General features: G+C 35.9%; 1 protein-coding gene across 1 annotated transcript; it reads right to left on the bottom strand.

The window, feature by feature from the left end:
• Nucleotides 1–10,094: 10,094 nt before the first annotated feature.
• Nucleotides 10,095–13,064, bottom strand: LOC136034305 (uncharacterized). The gene is made up of 3 exons (XM_065715445.1): nt 12,919–13,064; nt 11,372–11,636; nt 10,095–10,388 (listed from the first exon to the last, which is right to left on the bottom strand). Exons 1-3 carry the CDS (start codon nt 13,027–13,029, stop codon nt 10,225–10,227), a joined length of 540 nt encoding a protein of 179 aa, XP_065571517.1. The 5' UTR covers nt 13,030–13,064; the 3' UTR covers nt 10,095–10,224.
• Between the last annotated feature and the right edge of the window lie 1,109 nt (nt 13,065–14,173).

Genomic DNA, 14,173 nt, shown 5'->3' with positions numbered 1-14,173 from the left:
CAATTTTAAAGCAGATGAAAAATTTGATTTTTTCGTTCTAAAAATTGGTATAATCACATTTTATTTCAAAATTTATCGTTCTCGTTAAGGTTCCGAAAATCCAGTCTTCTTGCCTGAAAATTTCATACCAATGAGGGAAAAACAATGCTCCTCCAGTTTGGATATGTCTTTTCCCTGCCTCTCAAATATCTAAACGACTTAAATATCAGGTGTATTTCATTGAAAACGATGTGTTTGGATATGCTCCTCCAGTTTGGATATGTCTTTTCCCTGCCTCTCAAATATCTAAACGACTTAAATATCAGGTGTATTTCATTGAAAACGATGTGTTTTTGAACAGCGTAGTTTTATTTGTCCAAACATCAACAATAAAAAAATAACCATAATAGCCAGGATTACTGAAAAGAATTACTGGAAGTATACTGATTGTTTAATATATAGTGATCTCCATTCATGAAAGTCTGAAGAATTTATAACCTGTTGATATTATAAAAGAGAAAATATCTTAAACATAGTTTGTTTTCAGCAAAGCGGAAATGACATTGAAGCCTTTGTAAGGTATAGGGTGTAGTAACCCTACTCCTGTTTGTGGTAGTTTTTATCCTTAAAGTTTGTATAAATCACTTACTTTAATTTCCATTCGTTTTGTGGGTCATATATTCATTGATAGTAATTTCTCTTTGTTTCAAGTTTGAATTATTAAATGCCTTTATTCCAGTGTCTCTGTACTTCTCTTTGAGAAACTTCTTTTTGGAAATGTTTCTTTTTATTTAGTTAAATAAAAGAATAAGTTTTTTCGACTGAAGGTAAGGAGCGACTTTAAAATTTAAAACGAACAGAAATTACTCCGTAAATGAAAAGGGTTGTTCCCTCCTCAACGCCCCGCTCTTTACGCTACAATTTAACTCTATCAAAACTCTGCTTTTTAAAGCAATAAATAAACTTTAGCATAAAGAGCGGAGCGTTGAGGAAGGAACAACCCTTTTCATGTAAGGAATAATTTCTGTTAGTTTTAAATTTTAAAGTCCTCCTTACTGTCAGTTCAAAAAACTTGTTTTTTTATTTAATTTCTGAACGTTTTTGAATTAATACATGTTCTGATTTTGGCGTTCCGCAGATGAATAATTAAAACAAATTTGTATATTATTTTTTTAAAGGGTGGGAGAGGAGGCCTAGTTGCCCTCCAATTTTTTGGCTACTTACAAAGGTAACTAGAACTTTTAGTTTTTTTTATGAACGTTTTTATTAGTAATATCTGTACGTAACTTACGAATTAACTTACGTCACGAAGTTCTATATTCGAATATTTTTATTACGTATATGAGGTGGGTTTGCTCCCTCTTCAATACCTCGCTCTTTACATTAAAGCTTAAATTTTGTCCCAATGCTTTAAGAAGGACCAATGAATCACAAAGGCCGTAGAATAAATAGGAAATTACTAAAAATACTTTAGAGGAAAGAGCGAGGTATTTAGGAGGATATGGACCTCCTCATATGCGTTATAATTTCTGTTTATTTTAAGTTTTAATGCTGCACCTTACTTTCAGTTGAAAAAACTTCATATTTATTTTTTCATTGTTTTTTTGAATAACGTTAGAAAATCCTGCTCCCCCTTCATGGAAATTCTCTTCCCCCATGATAGATTCTCCATGGAATCTTAAAATTTTGATCCGGTAACTTTGGGGGGAAAATGAGAGTTGGAGGGGGCCTAGGTGCCCTCCCATTTTTCCGGTCACCTAAAAAGGCACTAGAACTTTTAATTTCCGTTAGAATGAGCGCTCTTGCGATATTCTAGGACCGCTAGGTCCATACGTTCACCCCTGAAAAAAAAAAAACAAAAAAATAAACACGCACCCATGATCGGTCTTCTGGCAAAAAAAACAACAAAATTCCACATTTTTTGTAGATAGAAGCTTAAAAATTCTTCAGTAGGGTTCTGTGATACGCAGAATGCGATGATGCGATTTTTGTTAAGATTCTATGGCTTTTAGGGGATGTTTCCCCCTATTTTCCAAAATAAGGCAAATTTTCTCAGGCTTTTAACTTATGATGGATAAGACTAAATTTTATGAAACTTATATATTTGAAATTAGCATAAAAATCCAATTCTTTTGATGTATCTATTAGTATCAAAATTCAGTTTTTTAGAGTTTTGGTTCTTATTGAGCCGGGTCGCTCCATACTGTCTTATTAGAGAGGATAGCTCATAAAAGATGAATGCAAAGTTTCCTGTTATTTCATAGCTTCGCATTTTCTGTAACCCCCTCCCCCGAACCACCCCCACCCCAACGCGAAAAAGTCCCCGTGAAAACGGCTGTACACTTCGCTATAACCATTACTATATGTAAACAATGGTCGAAGTTTGTAACTTGCAGCCCATCCCCCGGGGACTGTGGGGGATTAAATCGTCCCTAAAGACATAGTTATTAGGTTTTTGACTATGCTGAACAAAATGGCTATCTCAAAATTTTGATCCGGTTTCTTTGGGGAAAATGAGCGGGGGAGGGGGCCTAGGTGCCCTTCTATTTTTGTCATTTAAAAGGGGCACTAGAACTTTTAATTTTCGTTAGAATGAGCCCTCTCGCGACATTCTAGGACCACTGGGTCGACACGGTCACCCCTGGGAAAACAAAAACAAAACAAATGAATACGCATCCGTGATCTGTCTTATGGCAAAAAATACGAAATTCCACATTTTGTAGATAGGGGCTTGAAACTTCTATAGTAGGGTTGTCGGATACGCTTCATCTAATGATATGATTTTCGTTAAGATTCTATGACTTTTTGGGGATGTTTCCTCCTATTTTCTAAAACAAGGCAAATTTTCTCAGGCTCGTAACTTTTGATGGTTAAGACTAAACTTGATGAAACTTATATATTTAAAATCAGTATTAAAATTCGATTCTTTTTATGTAACTATTGGTATCAAAATTCTGTTTTTTAGAGTTTCGGCTACTATTGAGCTGGGTCGCTCCTTACTACAGTTCGTTACCGCGAACTGTTTGATTAATTTCTTTCCGTTTTCAATCGACATACCTCTTGCATTAGTTAATAATCGGGATATTTGGAAAGTTATTTATTCAGTGTTTTTGGTTAAGAATTAAGATTTTTCCCGCTTGCCAAAGTTCGGACAAAGTTAGATTATTCTGTAAAAATTCCTGAATAACAGTTGTCTAATGCAACGAATCTTTATAGTAGTTTTACTGTAGAATTTTTGGATAGATGGGGAGGAGAAATGTCGGTCAAGTGGGTTGAAAATCTGCATAATTTTTAGCCTTCTTTAGGTCTGAAGCTATCCTAACCCCAATTCTATTACAGCCCTGAACGTAAACAAATATTGATGAACTATTTTATAATAAAAATCTTATCTCATTATATTGTGTTCTAAATGCTTGTTTGTTGAAATAAATACGTTTTCAGGTAATTTTTGAAAAGAATTCTGTTTTGTTGTATAAAAGAGAATTAAAAGTAGGATGTCAAGAATCAAAACTGCCAGATTTGTTTCCCAAATCAGGCTTCTTTGGCTCTTAAACTTTAATTAAGGCATGTTCATGACCTGAAATTTCAAAGCAGACTAACTTATAAATTTGTTTTTATCCTATCAACATAACCGCATTTACAAAGTTTATGTCCCTTGATAAGTTCTTCTTGATTTATTCTAGCTGCCCTGAAAGTTACGTCTACACTGTTGCTTCAAGAATCAATTCAACTCACTTTTAATGTAAAAAGATTTCCGCTTAGATTCATCTTATCTAGTATACTTGCTCAGTAAGTCGCCAGCCAATTGGAGACAAAACTAATTTTGGCATATTTTGATGACATAAAAACTCACACAACGATTTGTTTCTATGGCTTTTGTCTTCATTGAGGCCCCCTTGTATCCATCTACAATGTCCTTTAAGTCTAAACTAAATCTGACAAAACAGTTTCAGGTGTCGCAAGTTACAAACATATCGAAAAAAGAAAAAGGAAATGGAGCTTATTTTTGGGCATCAAAAACCGAGACAGCTAAACTTAGTTCCAAATTTGCTTTCTGCACGGGGGCCCGCCTGACCAAGAAAATTATGAATGTTATTTTCCAGCTTATTCGGTAGACAAAATATATAGAGGATGGGAAACACAATTTTTTGGCCCCTTATCCCACCCTTCTTAAAATCATAAATCCTCTTCTTTCCTTCGCTGTCGAATGCTCCGAAAGTTTCCTCGATCTCCGTCTTTACTTCCCGAGATGTTGAAAGTGTATCCTTTTGAAAGCCCAGATTTGTAGTTTCATTTGATTTACTCTAGCCCTCTTTCTAGTCATAATTCAAGTTAGTAGTATCCCCTCAACAAATTTTAGAAGCCTCATAGCCACTACTCTTTTCTTCCTTTAATGATTTAAGATGACGAAGAAGTGTAACGTCTATCCCCCTCAGTGTAAGATGCAGGTGCTTCTTACGTAATAGGGAATGTTTCGTAAGAGATGCAGGTGCTTATTACATAATAGGGGATGTTTTGTAAGAGATCCAGGTGTTAATTGCTTAAAAACCTAAGGATATAGAGAAAACCTCCAGGGGCTCGCCAAATAAGGATTTCTGTGGCTGTTACGTAATAGGATTTGCTTGTTGCGTAATAGAGGTTATTTTTCTTTGAATATTTACAAAAACCGCGAGGGCCAGGAAAAAACCTTCAGGGCCCCCTCAAGTAAGGACATGGTCCCAATTGCTCATCGCTCTATCTATATAACCCCCTCCCCTCACCCGCCAAAAAAATAAGGTGCACATCTATGAATTGGAGCTACATTAACTCTCTATATTAGATTAACAGCTAAAGCCCCAATCCCCCTCCCGAATAAAGTAATTTTATCGAGGACGAATTTATCTAATTTTTATTACAAATTTATCTAATTTTAATATTTTATTAATGCTTTACTGTAAGATTCATGATTCCTATTAAATCGCTTTGAAGCATATATCGACAGCAAGGGTTAAACACAACTTAATTAATATTCGTCAGATTTTGGGCTTAAAACAAACAGCCGGTGTTGTGCTAATTACATGGGGGGGGGAGGTGGGAAGATCCCTTTGTCTGCTAAATTTGAATGCTCTCGTATTACAAGAAAATAGCAATTTAGAAATGTTTCTTCTGATCAAATTGGTGAGTTATGATTAAACATAATCCCTGATTTTTGACGGGGGTGACTTAAATTCTGACTAGTGTTCAACATAAATTATTATTGTTAGTTAATCGTGAAAAAGAGACACTATTAGAACATTTCCAGTGTCTGCTAAATTCCAGTTATGAAAAGGGAACGAAATTTCAGCGGAAAAAACGTATTATTTTCGCTAGAAGTAAGAGACGAAGGTTGTATTGAATTTTAGCATGAAATGCTCCGAAAAATGTAACTTATCTATGCTTTAAATGGAGGTACGAGTAATATTCTTTCCTTATAGTAAAAAAAAGTAGATAAGCAAAAATTTGGCTGTAAAAAATGATTCATTACGTGACGCCCCCCCCCCTTCATGGTGGGTGTGCAGTTATTTCCGATTGCGCACGGTTTACTAAACTCGAGTTTATTCGTTTTTCTTCGATTTATTGAAATTTCTTCTATTACATTTAAACAGCGTTGTTTAAAACTTCTGTAGCTCAAGTATGAAGAATGTTTTTTGCTTTACTATATTATAGAAGAATAAAAATGCAATGAAAATATTTATTATCTGCGATACTCGCTAATTCGAAGTTTTCTGTCAAATATTCTATGCTTGCCGTAACCCCCCTTATTAAGGTTAAGAAAACCCCTTTTATCACCATTACAGTTTAAATTCCACTTGCTAACTCCAGGGTTACACATCATTTGCTAATGTTTGCCCCCATAGTTCCCTATCATTACGGCATTTTTCTATGTGTGGGCCACGTCATGGTGGATGGGTGGGGGGCAATGAGGTTGTTTCTGAAGGCTAAATTCCATGCTTCTTAAATGATGACATATTTCCATGTATTGGAAACATATATATCTCTTTTATGAAAACTAATTTCCATAAACAATCAAATAGGATGTATTTTCTTACTACATGAAAAAAATAAAATAAAATTTAACTTCTATTTCAGGAAAATTTTGAGCTTCCCCCAGTAAAAGGGTGAGGACGGGAGCTGCCACAAGCGTGCATAGCGCCTAAAATGCACTCCCATTACAGGGCAAGAATGCCGTCCCACAGAGACCTGCGCTCCCCGTACAAGGCGAGAATGCACTCACTTCATTCCTCCAGCATGAGGAGAACACGCTCGGCATGCAAGATGGAGTTGCCGAGGGGCTTTGATGAGCATCATTGATCCTAAAAGGAAATAGCTAAAGTAAGGAATTCTTCTTGGCTTAATAAAGGGGGCCTCACGATATTTTTTGAGGGGGTTGAAGACTCCTTCGCTCCTAAGAAAGAAATAGCTAAAAATAAGACATTCCATTTGGGTTAATAAAAGGGGCCCTGTTGATAGTTTTAAGGGGGGTTGAAGAACCCCTCGCTCCTAAGAAAGAAATAGCTAAAAATAAGACATTCCTTGTGGGTTAATAAAGGGGGCCCTGTCGACAGTTTTGAGGGGGGGGGGGTTGAAGAACCCCTCGTTCCTAAGAAAGAAATAGTTAAACATAAGATATTCCTTTTGGGTTAATAAAGGTGACCCTGTCGATAGTTTGAGGGTGGTTGAAGACTACCTCGCTCCTAAGAAAGAAATAGCTAAAAATAAGACATTCCTTTTGGGTTAATAAAGGCGGCCTTATCGATAGTTTGAGGGGGGTTGAAGACTCCCTCGCTCCTAAGAGAGAAATAGCGAAAAATAAGATATCCTTTTTCAGCTTCATAATGGACCCTCACGCTAGTTTTGAGGGAGTTTAAGGACCCCCTCGGCCTCCTAAATAAAATAGCTGTGAATAATTCATTTTTTTTTGCGATTAGTAGTGTTTTGAAAATAATGTACTTTTAACGTCATGCATTCTAATGTTGAAAACGTAGCTTTTTACTGTTGAAATATATTCGGGGAGGGGGATTTGAGGGCAGTGCCCACTAGGTTTTTTCATCACAATGAGATATCCCTTCGAAGTTTATACGATCACCCTTTCTATATAAACCTCATATGTCCCCAGTGCATAACTGTAGGGGGGGGGGGGTTGTCATCCTCAAACACATAATTTCTGGATCTTTCAATTATTTTGAACAAAATGGCAATCTCAACATTTTGATTGGATGTGTTTAGGGAAATTTGGGCGTGGGAGGGGGGCTAGTTGCCTTCCAAACACTTTTGACTATTAAAAAGGGCACTAGCGCTTTAATTCCCAATCGAATGAGCTCTTTTCAAAGTTTCTACGACAACACATGGCCATCTAAACATTTCTATCACATGCATTTCAGAACATACGAGGTGTGGGGGTGGGTGTATCCACCTTCCGATCTCTCCGAATCTTCAAAAAGGCACCAGGTCATCTGATTACCAATCCAATGAGCCCCCTCCTAACTTTTTACGATCACCTTTTCTACATATACCTTATATGCCTCCAGGGTATATTTTATAAGCCTTGCCCTGGGGGCTGTAGAGGTTTGTCATCGTAAAAGACAGAATTTCTGGACCCTTTCATTGCATTGAACAAAATAGCTATCTCAAAATTTTGATTGGATATGTCAGGGGAAATGTTTGGCATGGGATGAGGAGTTAGTTGCCCCTCAATCACTTTTGATATTAAAAAGGGCACTAGCCCTTTCAGTTCCAATCCAATTAGCTCTTTCCGAAGTTTCTACCAAAACGAATGGCCATCTCAAAATTTTTGTCGGACAGATTTCGGGAAAATACGAGGTGTCGGAGGGTATCAACCCTCCGATCAGTCTGAATCTTAAAAATGGCACTAGAAATCCTGATTGCCAACCCAATGAGCCCACTCCAAAGTTCTTACGAACATCCTTTTTGTATATACCTTATTTGCCACCAGGGCATAACTTACAGCCCTTGCCCTGAGGGATCTGGGAGGTTGTCATTCTCAAAGAAATAATTTCCCGACTTCAATTACGTTGAGCTAAATGGCTATCTCAAATTTTGATTGGATGTGTTTGGGGAAATGGCGAGCGTGGGAGCAGTGTTAGTTGCCCTCCAATCGCTTTTGACTATTAAAAAGGGCACTAGTCCTTTCAATTTCCAATCAAAGGATTCTTTTTTCAATTTTCTACGACAACAAATAGCCATCTCAAATTTTCTAGCAGATGCATTTGGCAAAATACGAGGTGGGGGGGGGGGTGTTATCCAACCTCCCATCATTCTGAATTTCAAACAAGACACTAAGACTTCTGATTACCAATCCAATGAGCACCTTCCGTGGTTTATACGATGATCCTTTTTATGTAAACCTTACTTGCCCCTGGGCATAACTTAAACCTTTGCCCTGAGGGCTGTAGGGGGGGCTGTCAGCTTTAAATACATAATTTCTGGAATTTTCAATTACGTTGAACGAAATGGCTATCAAAAAATTTTGATCGGACATGTTTGGGGAAATGATGGGCGTGGAAGGGGGGTTAGCTGCCCTCCAACCACCTTTGACTACTGAATGGGCATTAGCCCGTTCAGTTTTCAATTGAACGAGTCCTTTCGGAAGTTTCTGCGACAGCTCCTTCTATACGAAGTGCCCTGGTCTAAAACCAAAACAATAATAATAATAATAACAAAAAAACACTGTGCCCACATCGCTCTTTGTTTAGGCAGCGCTTTTGCGCTGCCAATGATTTCTGGTTGTTTTCAGTTTGAATTATTATTGGACTTTGTTTCTATTAGTCTGAAGTTTAATGGATTTTTAGTTTTCTTTGAAAAATTTATTTTTCTGACAATTTTTTCAATTAATAAAGCATGAAAAAAATCAACCTTTATTAGAGAGATTTATCACAAAACACAAGCTTTTATTAACTGTGGATGAATTATGCCAATGTATGGCTGATGTCAGTAACTCTACGCTCTGAAAGCAAATCGTGTGACATGCAACAGGTATGTGAAGCCTGCAGTCATTATACAAAGCGACTAGTTATCAATTATAAAGCCAATAGCTTTTATATCCTCACAAGAGAACACATGTTACTTTTTCTTATGCTTGTCGTATTGATCTGCTCCTAGTATGTTCATTAAATTATAAATATATGCTTTTTTTCAACTGAAAGTAAGGAGTAACACTAAAACTTAAAAACGAACAAAAACTATTTCGTATATAAAAGGGGCCTTCTTCTCAATCCCTCGCTCTTTATGCTAATTTTTTTTAGCATTTGAAAAAAGATCATATTCCAATGAAACGACTCAGGATTTCAGTTTTTCAGGATTCATTCTTAAGGAACTGGGATAGAAAGTCAAACTTTAGCGTAAAAGGTGAGGAATTGAAGAGGGGGCAGCCCGCTTTCACATACAGAACTATATCTGTTCGTTTTAATTTTTGATATTGTTCCTTACTTTCTTTTGAAAAAAAAAAAAACATTTTTCATATTAAATTTCTGATCGTTTTTTAAATAATGCCGGGAAATACACCTTCCCCCTTCGTGAAAAATCCCCCACAGAAAATTGCTCCCGCGTAAAATTCCTCCCCATTAAAAATTCGTCCCGGACAATTCCTCCTTGCTCAGTTTGATATTGCGCTTCAAACCATGTTGTTTAAATAGAAAAATTACCTTTTTTTGACAGTAAAGAGTAATGTTAAAACCTGAAACTGAACATAGATTAAACTATGTGCGACGAGTGGCTGTTCTTACTTTTTACTCAAAAGTTTCACATATAATGTATACTAAATATCCTCTCAGTAAATTATTAGCTGGATTTTAATATAAAAAGTAGGCGGCTTAAGGTCCTCCCCTAAAGTCGTCATTGCACTGGATAATTTACTTGAAAAAATGACTCTGTTACTCAATAACAGTATGTAATAATGTATGGATGAACGTTGTTACGTTGTACTGGGAAATTGCTTAACCACTATTGTTACCTAAAACATAAATACATTTCTTTCCAGAAAGTTGGGCTGCTACCAGTAGCAAGTTCCTGGTATACATAATACCAGTATGAGCCCGAATTTCAATTTTCTATCTGACTAAATCAAACAACAAGATTGATCTTTGCTTAATATTGTAATGAAATCATTTGTTCAGATAACAAAAATAATCACAGTTCCGCTGAATACCAGACACTGACTCTTGTTTAAAATTGGAAGAAAAGGTTTAATCTAAGGACTAGGAATTGAACTCATTTGCCATAGCAGTAGGAAGATAATTCGGAATAAGTGCAATATCGTTTGCAACAATCATCAACTATGCCACGTCGTACTCGCGTGCTCATAGATGTATTTGCTTCTTCATTGTTGATGTTAGAGAAAAAGTTTGCAAAAGATGGTTCTTCGCTGTCGGTAGCTGCAACAAAAAAAAAAAATAAATATATATATACGGTATGAATATTCTCTATATTCTTAAAAAAATAAAATACATGCGGACATAAGGACATATATGTAGTAAAAGAAAAATTAGGTTGTGATAAATTTGTGTCATATGGGGAAAGAACGTAAAGTATAAATGAAGATTTTTAGGTATCACGAGAACATGCTTACTTTAAGGAAAACGAAAGAAGAAGGTTAAAAGGGATTTGTTAACAACAGCAACAAATAATTTTTGGGGGGATTCGGAGGGTATTGTATCGGAAAATATCGGCGAAAAATTTACATTATTTTCCGGTTTCTCACCGGATTATATTTTCCATCGTTTATTTGTTCTGATTTTTTCTTTCTTTCTCTTATTATATAGAACTTAAGACGAATAAAATTAGTTTATAAGAAAAGGTCGAATCTAAAGCCAACAACACTATTTTGAACAGAGACATGGAACCTAAAAGGAACAGTAATTGCCGTAAATAAGGTTGATGTTGTCACCCTTCAAAACCTCCAGAAGGTACGGGTGTTCTTTTCACTTAACAAAATACTAAAATACATTGCTTAAGTTTTGTCAATTTTTTCTTTATTATTTGAACAAAGAATAGTTGGAGTAAAGCAATAGAGTAATGAAAGTTGCTTAATTGTAAAAGAAAGAGCTAGACGCTTATGGCTGGGCACGATGTTCTTGAAAGAAAATTGAAGTAAAAATTTTTGTTGGAAATGGTAGTGCTATTGTTTGCGCAAAACTTCAATGAGCGAAGACTTGAGAAGGAATCAAAAGGAAATTTAGGAGCTAGTAACATCTTTGAAGAAATATATAAGAAAGCGACGATTGCAGAGAAGTTGAGGGGTTAAAAAATGCTGCAAGGGGGTAATAATGTATTGTTAACTTCTTTCGGGCTTAAAAGGCTAAGAAATAGGGCAAAACAATTAATTTTGTTATTTAACTAAAGTTAGAAAACAACTTACAGCGAACGCTTCGCTTCCCTGGGCCAGCATAAGAACCCTTGCAGATCATTTTCAAAGCATCTACAAGATACCTTCCGCATAGTCGCATGCTTCTCTTTTCCATTGGAACACGGAACCTTGGTGAAATCGGTCGGTGGTAAGCCATGATGTCGTTATCTCGAGATGCTAGCTCTGCCATAATTTCTCGATCGGTGTCAATTTCGTAGGTAAGCCCTGATGTGGCATAAGTAGCAAGAAGAGTTACGACTATGACAGTTGCATACATCTGTAAAGAAACGATCTTAACATATTGTGTTACTTATTCTGGAGCACGACACAAATAGTTTAATAAGACAGAAATAATAAAATCAAATATTCAGCTCCCAAATCGTTTCCTTGTAATTTATGAATTAGACCAATTTTATCACAAAGATGACACAATGAAGAATGTGACAGAGAAACCACGAGCCATCTTGAACGAACTATTTTGACCCTGCTTCTGATATTAGTGAACCCGTTGGCGGGAGTGAGTGGTAAAACAAAGGGAACATTGCGAAGGGATCAGTATAAAGCTGTATATGTAAACAATGACTTGCAGCAGAACCGAAGCAGCTCTTTATTTTATGAATAAAGGGCCGATATTGGCATTATAAACATTGAGAATAGCTCATTTAATAAATATACCCATAATTTGAAACTTTGCAATATTTTATAGACTGAAATCAAACTTATTAAGAACGACTGAAATTTTAAACATAAAACGGATGTTCATACGTATTTTTTTTTTATCTTTAATAAGCAGAAGTTTTAGCAGCGCGTTTCTAGAACCCTTTGTTTTGTTTGACATATCTATACCCTTAAGCAAATTAGTTTAGTTCTCATACAAATGGGAATAGGACAACGATAAAACCGAAAGACGTTCTTGTAGAAATGATTGGCTAAACTTTATACTTTGGGGATGGGTTTGATTGCATAAATAGGGGGTTAACTGAGCATCACTCATTATCAATGTTCCACAAAATACGAAGACCTGATATTTTCTCATGTTCTTAAGAATTATCCTAATTTTTTCCTCACATAATTAACACAAAAAATTGAAAACAAGATATAACAAGATACAAAATATAAAATAATAATTTATCGTTACTTCGATGTACGGCTTTATTTTTCTCTTGCGATTTTTTTTTTTGTCTTATAAAGAGCCACGCATGTGGGATCCATCCACATTTTAAACACATAGATAGTAAACTATCATAAAATTAGTTATTATAAGCCACAGAAATATATTGTCATTCCAAATGCATGAAAAGTTACTCTTGAAGTCGAAATGTACATTTACGCGATGGTGTAGGCTACACTTGCGTCAGAACACAAGGTGTCTCTTCGTCCCCCCACCCCCCAAAAAAATTAATATCCTAGAAATGTTGAAAGCGTAGCCAGCTATCCACTCTATTCCTCTTATCAAAATTAACAAAAAAGTGACCTTTTTAGGTAACTCCTGAATTCTTTTATAATATTCTACTTCCACGAAACCACCTCCGGACTTGGTATATCACCGTAAGACCTACCTTATGATAGTATGAAAGATGAAAATAGTTCCTTGAAAGTTCACCGGTATGTTTAGATCTTTTCCACCTTGTTGTTGGTCGCCGACTGCGATTATTCACCGTATTACACATTGTTTTTATACAGCCTCTATTCTCATCTCAATGAGTTTCTGACGACATCTTGAGCAGACAAGAATAATCAGTTCTGAATGAATATCAATCAAAATCTCTTACTAGAGCAATAGGTGTTTGTTTCCCATCAATGACATGCAGCCTTTGTCTGAAGATATTAAATCAAGTTAGGAATCAAGTTTTAGGATTATTAAAAAAATATACAGGGATCCATAGAAGTAACAAGTTTTTCACCTGCAAAGTTTTCTAATAGTGTCATTTGTTTTATGGGAAATTCTAAAACATTTCTTGTGTTATTTATGAATTTTTTAGGGGGGGGGGGTGTCGTTTAAGAATCTACAGAATTGTCGATGCTTACCTAGCCTAGGACTGGTGAGAGGTCAGACAATTAATCCGAATTCCGTTCAGAGTATTTAGATCACGTTGTTATTGTTAGCATGAAGGAGAATGCAAACACTGTATACTTTCAATCTCATGATGACTACATTAAGACTGCAAATAATCTATCTATTTTTAAGAGAGGACGCTGAATCTGTCACAGATTGACAGCCAACTATACGCTGACACTCATTACGTCATATAATTGCCATCCATAATCTTGATGTCACTGCGCATTTTAGACCTATAAATGAAATTACACATTGTTATTATATTGTGCAAACACATTGGGCAATTCCTAGCTCGTTTGGCTATTTCTATTTGTTGTAGCTGGAATTTAACTAAATCAATTTTTTCCAGAAAAATTAACTCGCTAGAAAGTCTTCATGCAATAGTCTCAAAACTAAACTGAATATTAGGATGCCCCAGGATCGAATCATTTGACCTAGTCCTGAAAACTAGGGCTTGCTGTGCGTCGATTTTAGGGGAAGAGTAGCAAGTATTCTTCATTAAGTAAATCCTAATGATAATTCAATGCTTAAAAGTATGCTTTCTGCTGAAGTTATGTTAAAAATGTGAAGAATAATTCTGTTTTAAACTCCGTAGGGTGTCTTTCTCCCGTTTGCATGGGCAGCTACAAAAGGGAGGGGTACCAGTCCACCTGGCTGAATGACTATGCCTTATGTTTATATATTTTGTTTTTAGATTTCTATGATACAGCATCGGAAGTGTTGATTTGGCCAGGTATACGCCCCTCCTAAAAATT

The sequence above is a fragment of the Artemia franciscana genome, chromosome 2, assembly GCF_032884065.1.
Source record: "Artemia franciscana chromosome 2, ASM3288406v1, whole genome shotgun sequence".
Taxonomy (NCBI): domain Eukaryota; kingdom Metazoa; phylum Arthropoda; class Branchiopoda; order Anostraca; family Artemiidae; genus Artemia; species Artemia franciscana.
The sequence above is the reverse complement of the archived record's forward strand: the minus strand, read 5'-3'. Positions and strand labels throughout refer to the sequence as shown.